The 27,496-nt window shown below is 36.3% G+C and overlaps 1 protein-coding gene across 1 annotated transcript in view; it reads left to right on the top strand.

The window, feature by feature from the left end:
- Nucleotides 1–27,496, top strand: part of METAP2 (methionyl aminopeptidase 2) — a 30,534-nt gene continuing 3,038 nt past the window's right edge. The window contains exons 1-8 of the mRNA XM_061126128.1: nt 1–242; nt 2,123–2,227; nt 11,302–11,367; nt 14,887–14,989; nt 21,407–21,568; nt 22,323–22,504; nt 23,263–23,357; nt 23,607–23,703. Of these exons, the coding sequence (XP_060982111.1) occupies nt 92–242; nt 2,123–2,227; nt 11,302–11,367; nt 14,887–14,989; nt 21,407–21,568; nt 22,323–22,504; nt 23,263–23,357; nt 23,607–23,703 (961 nt within the window). The 5' untranslated portion in view covers nt 1–91. The remainder of the gene's footprint in view (nt 243–2,122; nt 2,228–11,301; nt 11,368–14,886; nt 14,990–21,406; nt 21,569–22,322; nt 22,505–23,262; nt 23,358–23,606; nt 23,704–27,496) is intronic.

Genomic DNA, 27,496 nt, shown 5'->3' on the forward strand with positions numbered 1-27,496 from the left:
AGAGCAACTTCCGGCGTCGCTGGTGTAGGTGGGTGAAGAAGGAGCGGGCCCTCGCTCTTCTGTTTCAGTGCCTCGCGCTCTCTCGGGCAACATGGCGGGTGTGGAGGAGGCAGCGTCCTGCGGGAGCCACCTGAATGGCGACCTGGATCCAGACGACAGGGAAGAGGGAGCTGCCTCTACGGCTGAAGAGGCGGCCAAGAAAAAAAGACGGAAGAAGAAGAAGAGTAAAGGGGCTGCCCCAGGTAAAGGGGAGTTTTATGTTTTCCCAGTCCCCACCGCGATGGCCAAACCGCTCGATCGGGCTCGGCGTTGGTGACAGGGCCCGGGAACTGAGCACCGTGGACCGACTCCCAGGACTGAGCGTGTGTCACGGGAGCGCTACAGATTCCCAGTCCCGGGAAGAGGTGACTTCTTCCAGGCGTCTTTTGGGTGTGAGGTGGCGGAGAAGAGGGTGCCTCGGTTTCTGTGGGGTTGCTGGGACAGAGCTTCTAAATTGCCGGAACTTCGCTCCCACGCAGACGATGCGACGGACTTCAAGCCATGCACCGGGCCCAGCCCTCCCACCTTGCGGGTTGGCCTCCTCCTTGAAAATCTGGTTCTGACCACACTGCCGCCTCTGTACTGGAGAGACGTGGGACATCTTTTCGTCGAGAGTGGGGGTGGAGTGGGCAAGTCTTAGTGCCTGGATCGCATCTCCCCCTATCATCCTAGTTTACGGAGGGATTTTTGTGGCGCGCCGCACTTTGGAGTTGGGTGTGTGTGTGTGAATTTGGGGTGTGTGTGAGAGAGAATGCCCACGCGCTCTTGTCACTGTTTGGGTGGGTAGGTGTGTGGATGTGTGATTTTGTGGCGCGCTGCACTTTTGGTGTGTGTGTGTGTGAGAGAGAGAGAGAATTTGGGGGTGTGTGTGTCTGAGAATGTGCTCTTGTCACTGAGTAGTAATAGCAGAATGTGTGGCGGCGGTGTGACTCCTCACCGCCTAATCCTACAGTATCATCAAGCTTTGGGGCTTTAGGCCTGAATTATGATGCCACTTGTAGGCAGTCTGGGTAGACTATGCTTGAGTCCGAATGAAGCTACTCTAAATCCACTGGTAAGGCAAAGAAAACAGCTGAAAGTTTACAGTTAGATTATAAGTTAGAAACTTAAATATTTGAATATGAGAAGTCATTGTTTTTGATGCATCAAGGCCTTCATTTTAGGAAAAATTATTTGTACTGTTAAAATCAGCTGCGGAAAGAATGAGAGAAAAATGGAAAGGCCAGAAATGATGAAGTGGAGTTGAGAGAGGTTGAAGAGAGTTAATCTGTATCTTTCTGAAATTTTGATTAGTTGGGAGTTGAAGAGGGAGAGTTGTAGATGCTGGGACACTTTCAGAGCAAAATTTAATTTCAGGACATAGTCTGGTGGCTGTTCCTGGCTTTCAGATGAAATCCAAACTCTTCAGTTTGTCCTTTACGGTGTTTAGCAGACCAACCCTAATATGTTTTTAACAGTTGTGTATCTCAGTATGAATTCTCTATGGTAGCTAGCATGTCACCTCATGTACTACCTGGTAATGCTACCTCTTTTTACGTATTACTCCTATGGCTAGATTATAATCCCTTCTAGAGCAGGGCCTGGTCTTGTGTTTAGCTGTTGGGGAATTTTGTTTTTTTTAGTAATGGAATAACTTTTCCTATATATTTTGATTTTACCCTGCTCAGCTTGAGTTTCTATCTGAACCCCTGAAGCTTCCAGGATTTCCCACAGACATCATCTTACTAAGGCCTTCAGCATTTATTGCTCATCTTAAGTTCCTGCTTGGTTAATAAAGTATTTGCTGTAGATTAATTGTTAAATACTTTAGAAAGTTAAGCTACTTAAGGGTAGGGACCACCTCATCATTAGCTCTTAGCACAGAGAATGCCTCCTAATGAGTATCTTGTTAAATGGGCAGTACCACTTAGATATGGAAGATTTTTCTCTCATTAAATAAATTCTGTTCTCCTTACAATGGTTCTGTTTTTGTTTCCTGAACACTTGTCAGGAAGAGTTATGTGTTTTTTAGCTTCCTTAGAACATATTCCAGTGGGAAGTTACCTTTGTCAGATTTGATTTAGTTGTTATATTTGATCAACAGGGCAACAGGAACCTGATAAAGAAGCAGGAGCCTCAGTTGATGAGGTGGCAAGACAATTGGAAAGACAAGCATTGGAAGAGAAAGAAAGAGATGATGACGATGAAGGTAAATGGTTCATTTGAATTTTATGGTTAGGAGGGCAAGAAAATATAAAGCTGCTTATTTGTCAATATAATCCAATATTCTCTGATATTTTACTTAATTGATGTTAAAACCTTAATGTCACAGGTAAAACCAAAAAGGTATTTATTAGCAACTCTTTAAAAAGTTGGATATGTTGAATGCTTAAGTAACACAGATCTCAGCTTTTTAAAATGTACTTGGTAAAAAGCCAAGTAGTAGATGAGTATTAATAAGATAAAATTGAATGAATGTTGATCTTTTATTGAACAACTAATATGTACTAGGCACTATCTTAGGATACTTCCATCCATTTTTATTTTACCCTCACAAAAACCTAGCAAACAGGAAATGATAGTTACATGATTTGCCCAATCTGACACAGTTAGTATGTGTAAATAAAGTCAGTTTCAAATCTAGCACCTGTGCATGTTAAATCACTTCAATCATGTCTGACTCTTTGTGACCATATGGACCGTAGCGCAAGTCTCCTCTGTCCATAGGATTCTCCAGGCAAGAATACTGGAGTGAGTTGCCATGCCCTCCTCCAGGGGATCTTCCTGATTCCAAGTCTGTTCCTTGTACTCTATCAAAGGTACTTTTATTTATTTTCAAAGGAGCACATTGGAGTGCTTCTAAAACCTATTATGAATTTGCTGGCCCCAAATCCTTGTATTTTGGAGCTTTTGCCAAAGGTTTCTATAAAGACAACAATTCTTGGAATTGTAGGAATTGATGCTATCAGTAAGACAGCGGAGGGAGTGATTAGTTGGGAGAACTATTATTCTATAGCCTCTTTAGGCAGAAGAGGAGATGGGGCTTCCCATTCTTAATTATATACTGCTGTGAGCTATTCTTCCTCAAGCACTGCCAGCTAGGGCTTATGCCTTCCAGTCTTTAGCAACAAATACCTGTTGTACTTTTCTCGTGTTAGGATAATGCAAAGCAGTTGTGCTTCCTTTAGGAAGATAAGTTCTGTAAGCCTTCAAGGAGATTATGGTCAAATTTAGTAAAAAAAAAAAAAAAAATTGCCAAGAATTGATACCGAACATGGACACTGGGTTGTAGCAAAGGAAAGTACAGTGCTTAATTGCAAAATGCCAAACAGGGAGAATGGACATCTCATGCTCAAAAGCTCTGAAGGCTTTTTGTTGTTCAGTCACTCAGTCGTGTCTAACTCCTTGCCGACCACATGGCTTGTGGCACTCCAGGCTTCCCTTTCCTTCACTATCTCCTGGCATTTGCTCAAACTCATGTTCATTTGAGTCAGTGTTGCCATCAAACCATCTCATCCTCTGTCGCCCCCTTCCCCTCCTGCCCTCAATCTTTCCTAGCATCAGGGTCTTTTCCAATGAGTCGGCTCTTCCTATCAGGTGGCCAAAGTGTTGACGCTTTAGTGTCAGCATCAGTCCTTCCAGTATAATAATCAGGAATGATTTCCTTTAAGATTGACTGGTTTGATCTCCTTTCTGTTCATGGGACTCTCAAGAGCCTTCTCCAGCACCACAATTAGAAAGCATCAATTTTTTGGCACATAGCCTTCTTTATGGCCGTGCATGACTACTGGAAAAACCATAACTTAGACTGTACGGACCTTTGTCGGCAAAATGGTGTTTTTGCTTTTGTAAGGAGCAAGCATCTTTTAATTTCATGGCTGCAGTCACCATCTGCAGTGATTTTGGAGCCCAAGAAAATAAAGTCTGTCACTGTTGCCATTTTTTTCCCTATCTATTTGCCGTGAAGTGATGGGACTGGATGCCGTGGTGTTCATTTTTTGAATGCTGAGTTTTAAGCCTGCTTTTTCACTCTCTCCTTTCACTTTCATCAAGAAGCTTTTTAGTTCCTCTTCATTTTCTGCCATTAGGGTAGTATCATCTGTGTAGCTGAGGTTATTGATATTTCTCCCGGCAGTCTTGATTCCAGTCTGTGCTTCATTCAGCCTGGCATTTCACATGATGTACTCTGCATATAAGTTAAATAAGCAGGGTGACAGTATACAGACTTGACGTTCTCATTTCCCAATTTGAAACCAGTTTGTTGTTTCATGTCCGGTTCTAACTGTTGCTTCTTGACCTACATACAGGTTTCTCAGGAGGCAGGTAAAGTGGTCTGGTATTCCTATCTCTTAAAGAATTTTCCACAGTTTGTTGTGATCTGCGTAGTCAGTGAAGCAGAAGTAGGTGCTTTTCTGGAATTCCCTTGCTTTTTCCATGATCCAGCAGATGTTGGCAATTTGATCTCTGGTTCCTCTGCATTTTCTAATCCAGCTTGTACATCTAGAAGTTCTTGGTTCACATACTGCTGAAGCCTAGCTTGAAGGATTTTGAACATTACTTCACTAGCATGTGATATGAGTGTAACTGTATTGTAGTTTGAACATTTGGCATTGCTCTTCTTTGGGATTGAAATGAAAACTGACCTTTTCCAGTCCTGTGGCTACTGCTGAGTTTTCCAAGTTTGCTGGCATATTGAGTGCAGCACTTTCACAGCATCATTTAGGATTTGAAATAGCTCAGCTGGAATTCCATCACCTCCGCTAGCTTTGTTTGTAGTGATGCTTCCTAAGGCCCACTTGACTTTACACTCCAGGATGTATGGCTCTAGGTGACTGGTTGACACCATGGTGGTTATCTGGGTCATTAAGATCTTTTTTGTACAGTTCTTCTGTGTATTCTTGCCACCTCTTCTTAATATCTTCTGCTTGGTTCATACCATTTCTGTCCTTTATTGTGTCTATCTCTGCATGAAATGTTCCCTTGGTATCTAATTTTCTTGAAGAGATCTCTAGTCTTTCCCATTCCATTGTTTTCCTTTTCATTGTTCTCTTAAGAAGGCTTTCTTTTTCTCCTTGCTGTTCTTTGGGACTTCTAAAACAAGGCTTTTAGGGAAGGATTTTTAAAGGCAGCATTAGGGGTGAGGGTTGCCATGTGTCTGATCAGCTTGTGGGCATTCTTCTGATCGGTTGTTTGTGCACTATCAGGGTGACTTTTTGGGAATCTCAGTTATCAGTTTTCTGGCCTCAACTTATCTGGAGTCAGCATACAGCTAACTTTTCTGCCTGGTAGGGGGTTTAGTATCTGCAAACCAACTCAAGAATGTGGCTCAGTATTATCTATAGCCCTTGAGGAGAAACTAAAGGTCCTTTACTCTGTGTGGCTAAACTATTATGATTTTGTGTTGTTGGACTGTTGTCCTTTGTTTCTGGGTTTTTCTCATGTCTCTGGTTAAATTTGTTCTTTGGAACTCAGGGAAAGCCCAAGAGTTTAAAGCTCTTTTACCACCAAGAGGCAGGATCTGTCCCACAGAGTCCTGCTTGGTTTCAGACTCAAGGAAAAGGAAAATAGTTAGATTTTTGTTTTCTTTAAGCAGAAGTCTTGTCCATTCTGCCTTGGTTTATACTTCAGATTATGAACATATTTTGAACTCTTAACAAGAACAGTAATTATAAATTCCAGGTTGCTGTTGACTCACTATGTGTAGGGTATCAGCTGCTTTGAAGATAATGCCTTGTTTCATTGCACTTCTTCAGAGTTATATGAATCTCTAGACATTGAAGGAGAAAATTTTGCTTTTCAGAATGGAAATCTTCAATGTATTAAAGCAGATTTTAGAAATATTAGTTTTCTCCAATTTGGTTCATCATATTCCTAATTCATTTTGATAATGAGGATCAGCCAATACTGTTTAACTGTGTGAGAAATCTGAGTGGATGGAAAGCTAATAGTTCAGCATCTTTATTCTTAAGGAAAATTGATCATTGTGGAGGACAAAACATAGAGGTGATAAAGTATACTGGTACTTGCAGTAAAAGTTACTGAAATTTGGAGGTGGAATTGTGAGCTGATTGCTGAAGGAAAGCTCATTTGAAGGAATGGAACTTAAATAAAAGCCAAGCAAACAGGACCATTGTGGGGCAGGACAATGCTGAGAGAGTATTCAAAGTGTAGTAAACAGTGCATACTGGCCTCATTATGAGGTGATTCATTGAGGGAGTCTTTGATCAGTTCCTTTTTCCCATTTTTCATTTGTTAATTCTTTTTTCCTCCCAGTTTTATAATTGGCATACAGTTCTGTGTATATTTAAGGTATACAGCACAATGATTTGACTTATGTACATTGTAAAATGATTACCACGTAAGCTTAGTGAATATTCATCATCTCATATAGATACAGAATAAAAAAAATTTTTTTTCCTTGTGAGAACTCTTAGGATTTACTATTTTAAGAATTTTCATATATAACATAAAGCAATATTATGTTAATCATGTACCTTACATCTCTCAAAGACAGAGTTTCGCTCAGTTGTGTCTGACTCTTTGTGACCCCACAGACTGTAGCCTGCCAGGTTCTCTGTCCATGGAATTCTCCAGGCAGGAATACTGGAGTTGGTTGCCATTCCCTTCTCCAGGGATCTTCCTGACCCAGGGATCAAACCTGGGTCTCCCACATTGCAGGCAAGTTCTTTACCGTCTGAGCCACCAGGGAAGCCCTCGTAGTAATTTATCTTCTAACTGGAAGTTGTACCTTTTGACCACCTTCATCTGCCCACCCTGTCTCTGGTAACCTCAAATCTGATCTCTTTTTCTATGAATTTGAGCATTCTTAAAAGAAGAATGTTATGAAAAGATAATATAGTCTTCATGTACATGCAGGTTTGTTAGAAGTGAGGAAATAGAGGCATGGAGATAATTTTGGAGGCCAGTTGACAGTAGCCTCAGGCATGTGGTAATGAGAATGGAAAGGAAGGGTCCAATGGAACAGTGATCGTGGAAGCAAAATTCAAAGGATTTAGTGGCTTTCAGTCTAGATACAGGGCTTTCATGGGGTCATGAAAGAGTTGACACGACTTAATGACTAAACAACAACGAAATCTGGAGAGGAGGGTAGAGGAGAAATTAGCAGACTCTAGGGGTCTAGGTTTCGAGTTTGGGTGACTGGATGTTGGTACCATTGATTGAAATGGTGAGGTAAAGAGGGAAAGTTGGTTCAGAGATTAGAAGAGGGTGCTGCAGGCAAAAAAGGTTATGCTGAGTTTAATTTTAGATTTGTTTATTTGCAAATGGGGGTGTTGATGTGGAAAGGTAATCCTGTGGGTATTTGGCAATGTACTAACCCTGGTGGCTCAGATGATAAAGAATCTGCCTGCAATGCAGGAGACTGGGGTTTGATTCCTCGGTCAGGAAGATCCACTCCAGTATTCTTACCTGGGAAACTCTGTGGAGAGCGGAGCCTGGCAGGCTACAGTCTGTGGGGTCTCAAAGAGTCTGACACAACTGAGCACCACACCCAACATATAGACCATATACCATATTCATTTAACATTTTCATCCCCACACAAAATGTTCCCTTTGCCCTTTTGTAGTCAGTTCTCTTGCTCTATTTGCTGACTCCTGGTAACTTTTGATATATTTTCTGTTCCTATAGTTTTTTCTACAATACTGTATGAATGGAATTTTTATAGTATGCAGCCATTTTGGTGTTTGGCTTGTTTCACTTAGCATGATATTTTTGAGAGTTATCCAGTTGCATATGTATCAGTAGTTTATTACTTTTTATTGCTGAGCAATATTCCAAATTTGTCCATTTACTAGTTAATGACTATTTGGATTGTTTCCAGATTTTGTCTCTTATGGATAAAGTTACTGTGATCATTTGCATACGTGTAGGCTTATGTTTTCATTTCTTCTGAGTAAATACCTAAGAGTACAGTTGCTGGTAATGTGGTAAGTGTATGTTTAACCTCATAAGAAGCTTATCAAACTGTTTTGCATTCTTGTCAACAGTGTTTGAAAGTTCTGGTCCCTTTGTATCCTCATAAGCGCTGGTACTGTTTATTTTAATTTTAGTCCAGTAGGTGTATAGTGGTATGTCATCTTTTCATATTTTTATTTGTCTTTCATTTATCTTTGAAGTGTATGTTCACTACCATTTGTTTATTTTTCAGTTGGGTTATTTGTTGTCTTACTGAGGTGTAAGTAGTTCTTTATGCAAGTTCTTCATCAGTTACATATTTTACAGCCTTTTTCCCCCATGCTTGTATTGTTTGTAGCAGAAAAGATTTTAATTTTGATGAAGTCCAGTTTATCAACTTTTTCCCTTTCTGGGTCATGTTTTTTTGTGTCCTGTCCAAAAGTTAAATAATTGATGTCTTTAAAGTCATGAAGATTTTTCTCTTGTATTCTTTTCAGTAAGTTTTGTATGTGTCATAAATGTTAAAAGGAAGAACTGCTTTATGTATATAATGTTTTATATGCTTAGGTCTATGTCCATTTAGAATTAATTTTTATATAAGGTAAGGATTGAGATTCTTTTTTTTTTGCATATTGATGTCCAGTTGTCATATCAAGTATTAATTGATTTGGGCATGGTGCTAATGCAGAAAAGAACGGTCTCTGTCTATTTAGAGTATCCTGAGATGCTCTGAAAGACAGACATTAAAAACATAAATTGTAGCATGGTATGATAGATGGAAAGGACTTCCCTGGTGACTCAGACGGTAAAGCGTCTACCTATGGTGTGGGAGACCCGGGTTCAATCCCTGGGTCGGGAAGATCTCCTGGAGAAGGAAATGGCAACCCACTCCAGTATTCTTGCCTGAAAATCCCATGGATGGAGGAACTTGGTAGGCTACAGTCCATGGGGTCGCAAAGAGTCAGACACGACTTCACTTCACTATGATAGGTGGAAGTATGAGCATATGGTATTAAAATTTAGATCCTGGCTCTACCATCATTCTAGCACAAGTGGCCGTTTTTCTGTGCTGAATAGCAACCTTGGACATTGGATAAAATAATTAACCTTAGAAGGATGATCCAGTATCAGAGGAGGAGCTTCATCCTACCCATTTTAAAGTTGAAGATACCATGGTGGTGGAGGCTAATTAACTTGCTCAAGGTCACAGTGCTGGTGTGATTTTGAATGTGTGTTTAAAACTGGTTATACATCATGAAGCCTTTGTTGCAGGTTCAGTCTAAGTAAATTGCAGTGTGCTACATCGAATGTTTGTCCAGAACAAAGACTGTCTTGTTTACTGTTCTGTCACTGAAGAACTCAGCACACATTTATTGAATGAATGAAGAAGGCTGCTGTTAAAACTGTAAAGCACAATATGCTAATTAGATTATTTGACACATGAGGATGTTGAAAGTTGTGTTTTCCAAAATTTTTAGTGTTGTTTTTGTTAAAGCTTTGACTTCAGAAACCACTAATGAGTAAATCAGTAGTATTTGTTTTCCCTACTGTGTTTCTGTTGATATTATAAGATTGAATATAAGAAACGTAATTTTGTTGGTCAAAAATTGTCAAATAGTTGTAGTTTCCTATCACTCAGCCCATTAAAGCCTTAGATTATGTTACCTCCCTCTTTGCCAAACTTCTGTTTCCTATTTCTCAATTTGGTAAAAATAAATATAAACAGGATAAACTAAAAGAACACTCATTTATTGAATAGATTGAATATTTATCACGTGCTTGGCACTGTGCTTAATGGTGTCTAATCCTTAAGGAGCTCACAGACAAGTAGAAGTCAGTATAAATCAGTGATTGAGTGATAATTAGAATATATAGTTAGTGTGGTGAGATTTCTTTTATGGCTTTAATCAGTCTAGCAGTAAAAAGGGAGCACTTTGAACAGAAAATATAAGCACTCATTTGACATTTTTTGATGAGTGTGGATTTTACTAAAATTATTAATGCTAAATAAACATAAGTTACTACCACTAGGTGAAACATTTTAAAAAATACTATATGCTAGGCATACTGTTAAACTATCAACTTCTAATTATTGGAAACTGTCCCGTTCATCCCTTTTTCTTAGTTATGTTATTTGTGGGTAGATAAGCATACTTCAGAAATGATTGTTAAAATGTATTGAGCAGCGTTTTTAGAAATTCAGATACTTAGGTCTATTTTTGATACCTTTATTTAAAATACTTTTAACTCCCTATTTAATCTTGGTCATAATTATATTCTTTGTTTTTTTCTCTTAAGTTTATGGGCTTTGGGCTGCATAGAAAGTTATCATAAAAACTGACAAGCATATTGTGGCTGTTTTGGATAGTTTTTTGCCAACTTTTTTGAAATAGTTCTCAGTTTTGGTCATTAGGTGCTTTTGAGAATCTGAGAACTATGAACCTAGGAAAAGTAAGTTTTTTGTTTTTTGTTTTTTTTGTATACAATTTGATGCATAAAGAGAACTCTTTTCTCCTATAACAACTAGGTAGGAAAAGGTATTTTAAAATATGAGACCCCAAAGCCTGTTCTGTACATCTATGTCTCTTTTTCTGAGAGAATAGCATTGAAATAAGTATACTATCAAGGGTGAAACAGATCACCAGCCCAGGTTGGAAGCATGAGACAAGTGCTCAGGGCTGGTGCACTGGGAAAACCCAGAGGGATGGGATGGGGAGGGAGGCGGGAGGAGGGATCAGGATGGGGAACACATGTAAATCCATGGCTGATTCATGTCAAGGTATGGCAAAAACCACTACAATATTGTAAAGTAATTAGCTTTCAACTAATAAAAATAAATGAAAAAAAAAAATATGAGACCCCAGTTACTTCTCACTGGATTAGGAATCAAGTGATATTCTTGGTCCATTTCTACTATTTATCTATTAGGATTATCTTGGGCATGTCCCTTAAACATTTCTTGTTAGGATTGTTTTGAGAATCACATGAGGTTGTGAAATACAAGTATTTAACTGCAAAGCATATATCAACTGTAACTAGTATCCTTTCAGATGAAGTCATATAGTCATTATTATACTGGCATTTAAGTAACACTAGTTATTTTTCTTAGCGTTAAAAAAATGTTATTTAATACATTATTTCTTAAAATGTCTTTTTCAACAATTCTTGTATTTAGAATAAATTAAAGTTTACTAGTGCCTTTGATTGCACAAGTCAAATTCTGATACTTGAAGCTAACAATATACAGAATTCTAAGAGTATTGGGTCAACTTTGTCCTGTGCTATTTAAGATGCACTCTGTGTCCTTGTGTGCTTGTTTTGTCCCTCTGCTTATAAGGTTTAAATGAATCTGACATGTCTTCTCTTAGATGGAGATGGTGATGGAGATGGAGCAGCTGGAAAGAAGAAGAAAAAGAAGAAGAAGAAGAGAGGACGTTAGTGTCTTTAGTTGATCCTACTTGCCAAATTACAAGTGGTTATTAATCAGCAGGCTTGAAGAGTAGGTTTGAAGTTGCTTAAGATCCTGGTATATGTTAGGGAAATGAGTGATGGCCTAATAGAGTTAGAATTTAGTGAAACTTACTAGTGTTTGGCAAGTAGTTTTAACAGTCTTGTTATTTTATTTTCTTCAGTTATTTAGTCAAAGAATATTAAGTTTGTTGCATTTTACTGCAAGTTAAAAAACTTTTTATTTATAATTTAAAATCTTAATAATTCAGATAATTTTGTCAGTGATGACTTAAATAATGCCACCATGTGGTAATAGAATAAACAATTTGCAGTTCACTTACCAGTTTTGATATTAAAGAGATTCTTGACATATGTAATGAGGAATCCCATTATTTAAAATTTATGAATATGGTGAATTTTTATTAGGAATATTTGTATTGTGCTATTTCAGATTCACTTAAAATATGATCCTACTTGTATTTTGATTCTATAAATAATACAGCCAAACATCTTAAGGGACCTGAAACTCTTAGGGAGAATAAGGGGTGACTGTAGTACTGGGGAACAAAGATTGGGTTGGGAATCAGAATGAGTTCTAATCTTGGATGCTCTTTGGCATCAGGGACCATTGATTGTCTGGCTAAATCTTTAGGATAAAGTTTTATGAATGAGAATATTGAGGGTTTGACTTTCATTTTTATCTCTGTGTTGAAAATACTTATTTTTAAAAAAAGCTATTAACTCTGCCAGACATTTCCCTGATACATCTCTAGATGTAGATGGGATTGCTTTCTTTCTAGTCAGGCATCTATTCTAGTTAGATCCTTCTACTCAGGACTTCAGTTCTGCCTCCAGCATAATCTGTATTTAATGAGCATAGATTATTTGCTTTCTAGGAATCTCTAGGAATTATAATGTCACATTCCTTTCATTCAAAAATTGTTCATAGAGTGCTTTTAAGACATAATGTTACCTGAAAATGGCTTGAGAGAGATCTATTTCTCAAATACTCTAAAATTGCTTCCTAATGAAGGTAGATAAGCAGGGAGGAGTGGTAAGAGGCTGCTTTGTATTTGCACTTGATAGACTCTTCCACTGATAGGCATTTTAGTATGATACCATCAGCCTTTATTGTGCCTCCTCTAAGGAGGTTGTTGAACTTGCTGTTAATTATATTTCTTTATGAGCACTCTTGAAAGACCTCTCTTTGTCTGATCTTAGTATCAAGAATAATTGTGCTTTTCCTGAGTATTTTTAATGTGTTTTTTTGCAGAAATATGAACTATGCAAATAATCTAACCCCCCCCACCCCTTTTTTTTAATTGACTGCTAGAGGATTTAGAGCCAAGTCTAGTTTTGTATTGGCCTTATTTCAGGTTCTATTTTAGATTCTTTCTGTGTTTTGATTTTTTGCTTTCTAATTTGCTTTGAATGTGTCTTATTTGTGTCATAAATCACTTCTGAAATAATCCAAGTAATGTAATCAGGAGCAGTTTATTGCCTTCATTTTCCTCATCTGTAAAGTGAGAGAATTGTAAATGATAGTTAACAATTAAGTGCAATACAGATACTTCTAATTGTTCATAGTTTTAGATAATAGCTTGGACATAGTAGATTATAATTTTCAAAGGTTATCCAAGATTTCATCTAGTTCTTTGTTTTGTAGATGAGGAAACTGAGGCTTAGCACATTTAGCCATTTGTCCAAGTCACAGCTAATAAGTGGTAAAGGTTAGGCTTCAACTTACTTTGATTACAAATTCTTTATGTTATCTCTGATGATCTTTTTGAGTCCTTTATCTTGTCTTAGTAATTTGTGGACAATATAAAAGGCATCTTTATTAGATTTGTAGATGAAATAAATTTCAGGATTATGAGATAATCCTTTGATTGACAAAAAACAAGATTTCAAAAGAAAACTGAATTATTAACAATCTGAAGTTTAAATAGGCATATATAAAATTAGTGTAAGGTGATAGGTAGGATCCTAAGGATTTTGGATGCTTGTACAATGAAGGAAAATGCTAGGAATCCAGACCTTTCAGTAGCAGCAGGATTTTTAGAATCAATAATGTAGTCTTATACTGATTATACCTTATTTGAACTATTAGTAGAAGTCAAATCTAGTACCAACTTAAACACTGAGAAGGCTGGTGAGTATGAGTGAAAGTGTTAAAGTGCCTTCTTATCATAGAGAGGAAGGAAGCAGTAGCAATGAAGAGTAAAATTTTTTTAACTGCAAAGACTAAAGTAGAGCTAAGAGATGAAAGTAATGGGGATATTGCTTTCTAGCAGTTACAGTTCTCCCAGAAGGAATGGGTTTTAGCTGTGGAGTTAATGACTGCCTTCATTGTCAGGCATGTAGTGCCATCTGTCAGGGATGTTAGAGGATTCCTGGATTTGAATGTGAAGCTTAATTAGGTGACATTTAACGTCATTCTTATTTAAAATTCTAAATGTTCCCTCTTATGAGGAAGCTAAAATGGTGTTTCCCAAGTTTACTTGCCCGTAGAACAATTCTAAACACTACGCAAAAAGAGGAAAATAGTGTTCATGAAATACTGAGTATTCCATTAAAAGAAGGAACCAAAAAGTGGTTCTGTAGATAAATGATTTGGCTCAATTGTCATAAAATATGTGTTAAAATTTCAGATAAAAAACCTGTAACATAAGACAGGTTATAATCAAAAGATAACCAAGGTTATAATCAAAATTAGGGTTAGGGTTAGCACTTCAACTTGATAGTTGGTAAATGCTGCAGGTATACATCAAAAGTCATGTATTATTGAATAAATTATGTAACTTCCTGACATTCCTTGGATACAGCATTGTTCTTCATAGAGTAAGAAGTATATAACTAGGTCTTATGCAGACTTTTAAAAGACACATCTCTAAATATTTTAAAAAGCATTTTGGAACAGTGGTGTCTTAGAATATAGTTTGGGAAATAATGTGTCCTTAAAAAATATGCTAAGTACTGAAACTTTCCAAGTATTTGGAAATTTGTATGTGGTTTCTAAAGTTTTTAGCACTGAGAATGTATATTCTTTAACCTTTATACATCATACACCCTTCCAATAATTTTTTTACCTGTTTTATTAATACATAATGGCTTTATATTTTTCTTTTATTGCTGTAGGATTTCTTTATTTTCTTGTTGCTTCTTTGATTTTTATTTGTGAAAGCTTCTTCTATATGCTCTTCTGTTTCCAGTATAGTAAATGAAGACAGAAACATTAGAAGTGTTCTTTGTGCCAAAGCATATACTGTTTAAATACATAATGGAATTATGAGGAGTTGGATATTTTTATTCCTAAATATCTGTAAATAAGAGAAGATGGCCACTGTGGTGAAATATCTTCTGTTTTTAACTGTAAAAGTGATAACAAGGAGATTCCTTAGTCAGGACATGTAATAACAATTAGGAACTGAGAAAAACTGTAATGATAACTGCTTAATTTTGTTTTTAACTACAGAAGTTAATGCTTTATTTGTATCTCACAGCAAAAGTTCAAACAGACCCTCCCTCAGTTCCAATATGTGACCTGTATCCTAATGGTGTATTTCCCAAAGGACAAGAATGCGAATACCCACCCACACAAGATGGGTAAGGATCACAAAATAACTTGCAGTTTGACGTTCAAAAATGGTAGCTTAGCAATAAAGCAGATTTGATTTTTCGTGGAACTTTGCTCTACTACCTAAATAAAAAAACTTACGAATTTGTTGCAGAGAAAATACAGTAGAAGCCCTCTTATCCAAGATGATTGGGACCAGTAGTTGGTTAATCGTTACTGATAAGAGTTAACTTAAAACAGGCATTTGTTTTTCATCATTGTTGATCCTTAAGCGTAGATCGCATTGGACTCCAGTTTTTTTTTTTCCTGTGAGCTATATTCATAATGCACTGAGTCCATTCCATTTTGAGTTTCTGTGAACAGCAAGAACTAAGTAATCTGAGGGCTGATGGCTATGTCTTTACATCTTTTTTCTGAAATCATTTCCATTTGACAGAAGTATTTTTTGATAGCTTGCCTTTAATGAAACTTCTCTGAGTAGTCAATTTAGTTTTCATAGAAACAATTCTTTTTAGTAATGTATAAGTAAATTACATCATTGCAGTAACAAGTACAGATGACTGGTTTGGGCACAGATCACTTGACTTTTGGAAATGTTCTGAAAGAGTACATTTTTTCTGGTTAGCAGACTAGTTAAGATTCTGGATGCTGTGACCAAACTATCTGCATTTGAATCCCAGTTTTAACACTTATTAGCTTTGTGACTTGGGCAAGTAGTTTATCATGTTTGTGCTTTCATATCCTAATCCATAACATGGGCACTTAATAGCGTCGTGAGGAATAATATTTAGTATTTAGTAGAGTGATAGACACGTAGTAAGCATTGAGTGTTAGCTACTATTATTCAGAACAGGAACCCAACCACTGATATTCAGAATACAGTGAGCATTGGTTCATATAGTTTATAAGGATAATCAGGAGCATTGGTTAATCCAGTGGTTGCAATAGTTGGTTAAGAAAGCTTCTACTGTACCATTGTTTCCTTGACCTATATAAAGACATCATTGTTTTTCTTTAAACTTAGAAAGGAACATGATGTTATGTCTTATGGCATGGGCATTTTTTCTTTGAATTTGAATACATCAGTCACTGTCCCTATCTTAAGCATTTTAGGATGTCATAAACATGGAGTTTTGTATTAATTACCTAAATTTTCATGGTACATATGATGTGATCACACTTATTTTTCAATATAATCTTTTTGATTTTTTTTTTTGCTTGCTTGTTTCCTCTTCCTTCCCTTTCTTCCAGACCCATGTAACCACCTAGCAGGTAGCCTTCCATATTTTTCTATGTCCATGTATGTGTACATCTGTCTCTACTTGTGTAAGGAGAGTGTTTTGGTTATTATTTGGTGTACAAAAATAGAATTGTAGGTATAGTTTTTTCTCCTCCGTGCTTTTCTCATCAGGGCTGCATCTTGGAAGTCCCAAGTCAATCAAAATATTGATTGATTAATAAGCTCTGTTATTCTTTTGAATGGCTGCATAATATTCTGTGGTGTGATCATATAGTGCTTTATTCCACCATTTTAATATATGAGCATTCACTTTGCCTCCAGTTGTTTTTTTTTTTTGCCATTATAAACCATTTGCAATAGGCATGTATATATACTTATGCATATATATGTTTGTATACATATATGTGTTTGGATAGACACATATATATCTCCATATATGCTGACAGTTTTATTACGTGATAGTTCTTCAGGAGTGGAATTGCCAAATTAACATACTAATATTTTATGATTCCCACATTGCTAGTGATTTTGAGTGTCTTTTGATTATTGGTTTTATTCTTTTGCTCTTACAGAAGTTTAAAGATTTTAAATAACAGTATATATTCATATTTTGTACTTTTGTGTTCTTAGTAGTCTCTTATTTTTTTTTTTGTTTGTTTTATTACATCTTGAATTGGTCTGGAATTTTTTGTCTAAGGTTGGGAGTGCTAATTTTATTTTGTTTTAAATCGGTAGTCAGTTGTGTTAGAGTTGTTTGTTTAGTAGTTTCATTCTATTTAATTGAATGACTGCTTTTGCCATATTCTATTCTCATGTAATGGAACTCTATTTCTATTCTCTTGTATAATGGAACCAGTTTCTGTATTATTTATTCTGTTCCACTCATCTCTATTTCTGTAGTATTTATTTTGATAGTTTGATGAGTCAGTGTGCTTCTTTACAGCCCAACCAAACATAACTCTTCCTATAGTTTTCTTAGGTACTTTTGGTCATATTTTTAGTTTTAACACACATATGCACAGAAAAATGCCCTCCTTACTGGAATCCCATCATAATTATTTATTTGTTTCAGAAAATTGACAGTTGTATCATAGTATCCATTGTCATTATATATTTTCCAACCCATTCTGATTTTTTTTTAACGTATGTTCTCTTTTTGTTATATTTGTTTGTAAAGGTTTTATTCTGTTACTGATGTGAACGAGATATTTTTGTTTCCATTTCTGTTTTCTAATTACTGAAGGGCCAGAAAGCCATTGGTTTCCTATACTTGTTAACACACTGTTAATAGGAAACTGGAAGTAATGTTTAATACAAGGAAAAAATTGAAGTTTTGTATATCTTAGAAACTACCCTTTCCTTTTTGCTGTCATTTTCTGATGCAAATTAAACATTGTGTAAGTAAAGTAGCTTCTGTTTTTGAAACAATACAGGAAGATATTATATACTATAATATCTCTTGGAGTAATACATGTACTATTTTTCTGAAGTATTTGAGAGTACGTTGTACATTTTTGGTGGGTTATTAGATAAGTAGATATATTGTCCTTTTCGTGGTTGTCACATATGCAGGCTCCTGATGTCAGTTTCTTTCATTTGGGTAAGATATTATTCAGTTTCTTTTGGTGTATCATTATTCTTTTCCCTCTTGTAATTGGTAATTTTGGGGAAGTTACTTTGAGAATGTAAACATCTCATTCCTTAGGAATATCTTCCTTACATGTAGAAATTCATGATTTTGGAAATCAGTTTTTACTACAGCTCTTAAACTTTATGTGTATTTTCTGTGTTACTAAAATTTTTTGAAACCAATTTTTAATGGCTCTAATGATGTTCTGTTCTGTATCTAGCCTAATTTTATTAGTTATTTCCCTATTTTCAAGTATTAATACTGTTTTCAATTTTTTACCACTAGAGAAATTTCTGTGATGAACATCTTGGTATGTTAATTGAATCTAATTTTTCTCATTCTGGATCACTAGAAATGGAACAAAGAATTATTTGAAATTCTTGATTTGTATTTCTGAATTCACTAGGCAGTTTTGGGGACATTTGTTAATATTACAAGCAATACATATTCATGGTAGTACAATTAGAGGATATAGATAAGCAAAAAAGAAGAAAATAAGAAATTTTTCTTCTTATTTCTTCTTAAGAAAATAAGAAATTTTACAGAAATTTACAAAGAAATTTCTGTAAATCTGCCTGTGAATTAAAATCAGTTTACTGTCTGTGATGAGTTTTACCTTATTTGATCTCTTGATTAATGTGGTTATAGCCAGCTGTTTCTTATTTAAAGTTCTTTTTGCAATTTCCAAGTAATCTGTAGGGTACTGTTAGAATATTCTTTTTTTTTTTTTAAACAATCTTAATTATTTTAATACCTGTTGATGATCCTTGCTTTGTCAGTTATTTTATGAGGACTTCAGAATGATGAATATCTAATTCCAGCATTTTTTCTACATTTATTTGTTGACATTATTCTATAAGAAGAATTTTCCTTTACCAACTATAGTTGGGAACCAACTGTACTGTCTTCTCATAGGCAGTTTAAACACACATTCTTTTTTTTTCTGCCAAGCTGTACGGCCTGTGGGATCTTAGTTCCCTGACCAGGGATTGAACCCAGGCCCTTGGCAGTGGAGAGCGGAGAGTTCTAACCACTGGACTACCAGGGAATTCCCTCTTTTTCTCTGTAAATACCACTTTTCACAGGAAGGAGTTGGTGTCAACATGCATGCTTTATTATTTCTGGGCTAACGACATGTCTTTTTTTAAGATACGCATTTTTAAATGGTTTTGGTAAATGTGGCTTGTAGTACCTTAAAATGCAAATAGTGGCTCAGATGGTAAAGAATCTGTCTGCAATGTGGGAGACGTGAGTTCAGTCCCTGGGTCAGGAAGATCCCCTGGAGAAGGGAATGGCAACCCACTCCAATATTCTTGCCTGGAGGATCCCATGGACAGAGGAGCCTTTCAGATACCTTTGTTTGTGTCTTTTGGTCTTCTATTTTTTCTGCTTTTAACACATCCACTGATAAAAGTGATGAAATATTTAAGACTCAGAAATCAAAGAGGTGTGAAGAATTTACATATTCTATAAACATTTCCTGTAAAGATTCTCTTGCAAGCAACTGTTTCGATAGTTTTGTTTTGCAGGCATAATTTTGTAAAAACGGATATGTCACCTGTCAGTTTAATTAATTCCTTTCTAAAATATTTGTTATGACTTACAATGATTTTTTAATCTTATTTATAAGTTTTTGTTAAGTAAACTGAACATCAAAAAATCAAACTTAAGAAAAGGGAGACTCCTTCATACTTTCTCTTTCACTTGGGCCTTGAATTAAAATTATAGACCCTGACAGTAGGTTCTCCAGTATCTCTAATGACTTTCATCTTGAACTCAGGACTTAGCAAAATAATTTATTTAAATTCAGTTTTTGATCGATAGTTCTTTACTAACAATGCAGAACATTACATAATCTTGTGAAGAATCCGCTGCTTCAAGAGTCAGCCATGCCACCTTCAGAAGTGTAAGATCTGTTGAGATCTGTTGACTTCAATATTGGGGATCTTTATTGTATCATGTTCTGATTGTAAAATGTCAAATATCATTTGAAATTTAATTAAACTTATGTTTTAACCTATAAGAAATCACTTTGAAGAATCTTAATGGTTGGGTTGAGAAGAAATTGGGAATTCATAATGACCGATTCCATTTTCATTGCCCTGAATTCATGATGTCCATCAGTTCCCTGTGGACATAGCCTTTTGTCTTACCACTCTGTAGAGTAAACATTAGCTGATACTTTTGCTTTCCACAAAATCTTTGGCTTTTGAAGCAAAAGGTGTTTCAGCCTTTGCTGCCAGGTATGGCTGTAACTACATGTGCCAGAATTATTTGAAAATAAAGCCAGTACTCTTGTGCCTCAGAATGATTTATTCTTAGAACATCTGGGTTCCTGGCTTGCAGGGAAGAGATTTGGACTTGTGGGAGAGAAAAGGCTAGACTGATAAGTATGTAATGGGTTTAAAACTGACCTTAAACTGGTGGTACTGTAATATTTTAGTTTTCTGAAAATATCAGTAGATAGATCCAAAAAATATTTCCAAACAGTAAACAGCTAAAGAAGCCTCTGTGATTCTTAAATACTCCCAGTTTCACATAGGACAACTCCTTTGGGCCTAGCAAATCAGAGGTAGTAGATGTTGGCACAGGTAGCTGCTGCTTCAACAGGGAAGTAATCCTAGTGAACTTGATGTTGACACATAGAAAAACTCAAAGCATTTTGAGTCACTATTTTAGCGGGCTGTAGTTTAAAGCAATTGGGTAAACTCTTATAGAGACTCAGATTGTAAATATTTTAGGTCTTGAGTATTAATTCATTGCTGTTGAGCATGAAAGTAGCTATGGATGATATGTGAATAAATGAGCAAAGCTATGTCACAGAATGGTTTTATTTACAAAATAGGTGCTGGGCTGGATTTGCCTGCAGGCTGTAGTTTGGTGACCACTAACTTTGAGGCAAATAAAAATTATTTCTTGATGACATCACTATTATACTAAGTATAATTTTTACTTCAGTGATCACTGACTTGTGAATTCTGTATTCAGTATTGCTTAAGAATCTGTGAAAACTATGAAAACAAAAGACTTTCATTTGAAAAGTTACTGTTTTTGAAATGTACTGCTTAAAAAGGGAGTCAGTAGATCTCTTCATTCCCAAATACTGAATATAAAAATCAGTCACCCTAGCAGTTTTAGAATATGAGCCATCTCCTTCAAGGAAGATGTTTTATATATATATATATATATATATATATTTAAAATTAGAAAAATCCTGCAAAAGCACATAATTTATGTTTTGAGGAAGATAAATGCAGATTGCCAAGTCAAGTCTTTGGATTTAGTACTTGCTCTGTTGGTAAAGTTAAATGCTAATATTTGGTCCACCTTTAAAATTTATATTACCTGGAGTGAAAGAATGACTTTTTTCCTAAGAGTCTTACAAAAGGTTTAACTTGATTTGGCTTGGTTGTAACTGTGTTGGGTACTTGTATTTCAGAAACTTTGCTGACTTTTAATAAAAATCTGAGTATGTAATTTTTTGCTTGGAATATCTTAGTGTATTTTATCTCTCAGCTATTATGCTTATTTTGCTGTTTCTTAAATAACTAATGCTGTACTATGCATACTATAAAGGCGAACAGCTGCTTGGAGAACTACAAGTGAAGAAAAGAAAGCATTAGATCAAGCTAGTGAAGAGATTTGGAATGATTTTCGAGAAGCTGCAGAAGCACATCGACAAGTTAGAAAATATGTTATGAGCTGGATCAAGCCTGGGATGACAATGATAGAAATCTGGTAAAAAGGAATATGTTTTTGTAAGAATGTGATAAAAAAGTTTTCTTAGCTCTAACTCTTCAGGTTTATGTTTGTCTTTCATTACTGCCTTGCCAAAGATCTTTAAGTGAAGGTTCTAGAAATACCTTCTGTAAACCTTATAGTGTTGATGTAATGAGGAAACTGTAAGAGGATGTTTGCATCTCATCCACCCTGTTTTGTACTCGTGTTCTCATATGTACAAATGCACACATTACTGGTTCTTACTTTCTGTTTGGAAACCTGTTATTTTGCTAGCCAACAAGGGATATTAAATTAAAATTCTGGGACACAAAACATTTATAATGCAATGAAGAAAGTGATTATTTCTCCAGTTTTCCCCTTGAGAAATAAATAGCTATAGCTAATAATTAGCTGCAACGTAGTTCTCTGATTCTAAGAATTTTTAAAACTTGTAACATTGAGAAAAATGTAATCAGCCTTTGGTCTAAGTCAAGAATCTTATTTCCTGATAAATTAAGTTGAAAATGGATCATGTTTTCCTGTTTTTCTAATGGATTTCTAGTGGATTAAATTCTCTTTATTTTTTTAGAGATGAACTGTTTTCATAGTAGTTACTCAGTTGGAGAACTGTTACTTAGTCACATCCAGAAGGTGCTCAGATCACTCCCAGAAAGTAATTTAAGAGTTTCAGTCAACTTTCTGAACTTGATGAGCTGTAAGGTACATCAAGGGTAAGAATGTAAAAGTAAAGAAGTTCTTTCTCTTTTTTTAGTGAGAAGTTGGAAGACTGTTCACGAAAATTAATAAAAGAGAATGGATTAAACGCAGGCCTGGCATTTCCTACTGGGTGTTCTCTGAATAACTGTGCTGCCCATTATACTCCCAATGCTGGTGACACAACAGTATTACAGTATGATGACATCTGTAAGATAGACTTTGGAACACATATAAGTGGTGAGTTCTTAGAAATAATTCCTTGGGTAGGGCTGTAGATATTGAACTCTTTAACATTTTCCCTTTTTGATGTCTCACTTTTCAGTAGAGCTATTAATACGTTCAGGCAGATTTTGAGATTTATGTTAAAGTATCCTGTTTAATGGAATTCAGTGAAAACTGTTGGGTAATTGAGGTTTGTTACCTATCACAGCAAGGATTGAAAAATAGAATCTTACATTTTCATTCAGGTCGTTGTTCCAGACTTTTTTATTTGTAGAATAACAATAAACATTTACTCAGAACCGTTGAGTTTACCAACCTTTGAATATAATTGTTAGCTTTTCTCAATTTTTTCCTACACCCTGTTAGGTAAGTACCTTTTACTTTCACTTAACAGGTGAGAAAGCAAAGCTTAAACACTTGAGGTTTTACTAAATTGGAGAAGCTAGATTGATGGTTAGTGTCCTGTGGACCTGTACATTTTCTCTGCCCACTTGTGCTACTTAGTTCTCCAGGCTTTCTCAGTTTGATTTGTTTTTATTTTTGTATAACTGCCTGGTGAGTACTGAATTGGTGCTGTCTTGAAGTAACCCTGGAATTAATTTTGTCATTTTGAAACACTTGCTTATGAATGCTGTCTAGGTACTTGAAGTTCTGCCTTCATTTGATCCCATCATTTTGTTTTTTTGTTAATTAGCAAGGTTAATTAATAATGTAGATGCTATAAAGTAGGTAATTTGACTAACTGATAATTAAACACAAATTTTCTCTTTCAGGTAGGATTATCGATTGTGCTTTTACTGTCACTTTTAATCCCAAATACGATACACTATTAAAAGCTGTAAAAGATGCCACTAACACTGGAATAAAGGTATGTGAACTGTAAGCACCATCTCATTTAATATATTTTGAGCACTTTATAGTCTGTTTAAGGACTTTGGGTTATGTAAGACTGGTCTACCACCCTTAGGGTTTTCAGTGCGTTATTGTAGTACAGTGTATAGAAAGCTTTTATAGGTGAAGTTATTTTTGATTGTCCCATATTTTAAGACATTAGAAAGTTAAGTTCCCATAAAATTCTGTATCTTGAATAACAGAGTATACGTGATTCTGTTCTTAGTGTGCCGGAATTGATGTTCGTCTCTGTGATGTTGGTGAGGCAATCCAAGAAGTTATGGAATCCTATGAAGTTGAAATAGATGGGAAGACATATCAAGGTATGTTATCTAAAAATGCATCTTATTTTGAAATGTCTTAACTTGGCAGAAATAATTTTGCATGATGGTGTTGAGTGCTTTCTTTGGGTCAGCTGCTTTATCTTTCTCTCTTGGAAATTGAGAATATAAAGAGGGGAAACAAGGGAAGTGACCTGTTCATGGTAGGAATTCTGTGGTAGCTAGTTGCTAGGAACTGTTAGTCTACTCTGGTTGCTGTTAAGACATGGGAGGATTTATCCCAGGGTGACCAGATGTAGGCTAGATTTTCTGTGACTAGTTACAAGGCTCAGGCAGAAATAAGAGGCCCTTTCCATTGATGACTCCTCCCCTCTATTTTTATGTTGAATTCAAAATTTAGAGGCCAGTTAATTCCTTGTGTTTATCCCTTCCTTTAATGTTTATTCCCTTTGCTGCCTAGTCTTTCACAGCCATTGCCAATTACACAATCCCAGAGTCACCTGTGCATTTTGGTGGTGTCAGTGCAGCCTTTCTCCACTTCCCAGGGTCTATCTGACCACTTTCCAGCCACCATTCTCCTTCCTAATCTATGCTCATTGCTCTCTATATCTCTTGTCTTAAAAACTTCCCTGTGGGATATTTCCTACATTTCCTTTAACCAGATCCCGACTCTTCCTTGTAATCTGAGGAAGCATGGAGACTCTCATGCTCCTTGCCCCTCAGGAAACTCAGATCATTTAGTGTCCTTTGCATTCCCCTGCTGATACTTTTGGACTGTGCTGTCTTTCCCAACTGCACAGTGTTTCTTTCCTGTAAGACTTGATGGTGCCTTGTTGCTCTCTTGCAGATCCTTAAACCTGTGAACATATGTACAAATAAAAAATTCTTTTTTTTTTTAATTTTTATTACTCTTTACTTGGTTTTTTTTTTTTTTTGATTGCAGTGAGTTTTCATTGCTGCCTGCAGTCATTATTGCGGTATACGGGCTTCTCATTGTGGTGGCTTCTCTTGTTACGCAGCACAGGCTCTAGGCGCACAGGCTTCAGTATTTGCGACTCAGGCTTAACTGCTCCATGGCATGTGGAATCTTCCTGGGCCAGGGATAGAACCAGTGTCCCTTGCATTGGCAGGAGGATTCTTACCCACTGCACCACCAGGGAGGTCGCACATAAAAAATCCTTAAGGCAAAAAAAAAAAAAACTTAAGGCTTCTCACACATGGATGGGATGTGTTAACAGCTAATGAAGAAAACTTGCTTTGGAGTTAGGCAAGTCTATCTTTGAGCTTAGATAACTTCTTTTTATTTTTGGGTTTAAAATTATTTAAAATGTACTTATTTTTAAATGAGGGATTAATTGCTTTACAGTATTGTGTTGGTTTCTACCAAACATCAACATGAATCAGCCATAAGTGTACCCATGTCCCCTCCTACTTGAACATCCCTCCCACCCTCCTGACCCACCCCACTCTTCTAGGTGGTTATGAGGCCCTGACTCACACAGCAAATTCCCACTGGCTGGCTGTTTTACGTATGGTGATAGATGTTGCCACGTTGCTGTCTTCATCCATCTCACCCTCTCCTCCCCCTGCAGCTGTGTCTGTAGTGTTCTCTAGGTCTGTGTCTGCAGTGCTGCTCTGCAGTTAGCTTCATCAGTACTGGCTTTAGATAACATCTGTAACTTTGACTGTAATGAGATTCATGATACCGTGTTTCCTGTTTTGTTTTTGAGAAATGTAAATTTTATGACATGCCTGGAATTTATTAGTATTCAAAAAATATTTGTTGTTTCCTACCCCGTTTTGGGATTGGTCTGCAACAAATAATACTTGAGTGTCTCTCAGATCATCTCTTCCTTCCATTTTCTCCTTATTCTACAACCTTGGTTGGAATGTGGTCTGCCTTTCAAGGCACAGTAGGTGACAGTTTGACTTAATGTTTAGTCACCACAGAACAGTTTCTAGCGTGAAATGTTGAAATTTTAATACCTACTTTCTTACCTCTCCCACTAAGCCGGTGCAGCATTTTAGTTTCTATTCTTTCAGCATTTGCTTTTTTTTGTCAGTTATTGTATTGATCAGGGTTCTTAGTTTAGGTAGCACGATTCATTTTTACTAGTCTAAGCAGAAAGAGTATAGACAGATCATGACATTTAGAAGATGAAAAAATGGACTACAGGCTGAACTTTAAGAAGCAATTTCCCTAATCCATGTAACAGAACCAGGCCAGGCCATCAAGGGAGTGGAAGCTATAGAATTAGAAAATAACCATGATAGCTATTGGTTCCAGAATTAGCCTGCCACCGTCCACAGCCTGTATACCTTGAGCCCTGCTTCTTCTATGTAACTTGGTTATATGTGTTAGGTTGGGATAGCTAAGAGATGTTTTTAAGTGTGTTTTTGGTTGATCTAGGGGGTCAGTTTGTCGGGTCTTGGAGGAATAGTAATGCTTGCTGAATTTTAAAGCAAATTTAGCTTGTCATTTATATAAGAAGGAAGTCTTTTTTAAAAAGCTAATTGAGAGTCTTATTTTTCTGGAGAACCCCTAAATTTGTAATATGCTCATCATTGCTAAAGATTTGGGGGGAAAAAACCAAACCCCTGCTACCTAATTCTGCCCTAGAAGAAAGGTAACTCACACTGGATTCTACAGAAAATTCTAATACTATAAAACTAGATTTTTTTTTTAAGCTTCTATTGTGGAATATAACAAAAACTGAAAATACACACAACTTAAAAACTTCAACTAAACAGTTGTAAAAATTATGTAACCTCTGCTAAGCTGCTAAGTCTCTTCAGTCGTCTCTGACTCTGTGCGACCCCATAGACAGCAGCCCACCAGGCTCCCCTGTCCCTGGGATTCTCCAGGCAAGAATACTGGAGTGGGTTGCCATTTCCTTCTCCAATGCATGAAAGTGAAAAATGAAAGTGAAGTAACTCAGTCGTGTCCGACTCAGCGACCCCATGGACTGCAGCCTACCAGGCTCCTCCATCCATGGGATTTTCCAGGCAAGAGTACTGGAGTGGGGTGCCATTGCCTTCTCCATATGTAACCTCACCCCTTGAGAAATAGGATATTGCCAGCATTACAGAAGCCCCCCAGCTTTATATACCCCTTCTCGGTTACAGAAGGCTTTTTCAAATAAGCCATTATCTAAAGATTTGCATTTCCTTTTATCTTTACCTAATTATGCATCCCTAAACATTTAGCATATTGTGCTTAATTTTGAATTGTATGCGTACATGTATATATATAGGATTGTACCATATCTATATAATTGTGCCTTTTTCTCATTTGGTTGTATCTCAGGTCAGTATATCCCTAGCTTTTCATTTTTATTGTTGAATAAGTATTCCACTGTGTAAACATACTCACAGCTTGTTTATTCTGTCATTGATTCTAGGACTTTGGGGTTGTTTCGATTTTCTTTTTTACCACTTGACATGCTAATATAATAATAAAATTTAGCGTTTCTTAATACTGTTGTTTTGACAAAGAATCCTCATTTTCAAATTACCTTTTGGTTCATAACCATAATAATATGTATTTTTCTTGTTTGTAATGCTTATATACATGATATTTTATGCCTAGATGGACCATAGATGGTCCATAGATAGACCCCCATTATGTCCTCATCACATAATTTATTCTTTTTGCATTGTTTTCCCTACTCCTTCTGGTTTTTAATCTATAACATTGCAACAAATAACTTTTTATATCCCTCTAGTTTTCCAATTTGTATTTAACTATCTTAAGGTAGGGTTGGGCTTCCCTGGTAGCTCAGCTGGTAAAGAATCCATCTGCAACACAGGAGACCCAGGTTTGATCCCTAGGTTG

Source organism: Dama dama, chromosome 3 (genome assembly GCF_033118175.1).
Source record: "Dama dama isolate Ldn47 chromosome 3, ASM3311817v1, whole genome shotgun sequence".
Classification (NCBI taxonomy): Eukaryota; Metazoa; Chordata; class Mammalia; order Artiodactyla; family Cervidae; genus Dama; species Dama dama.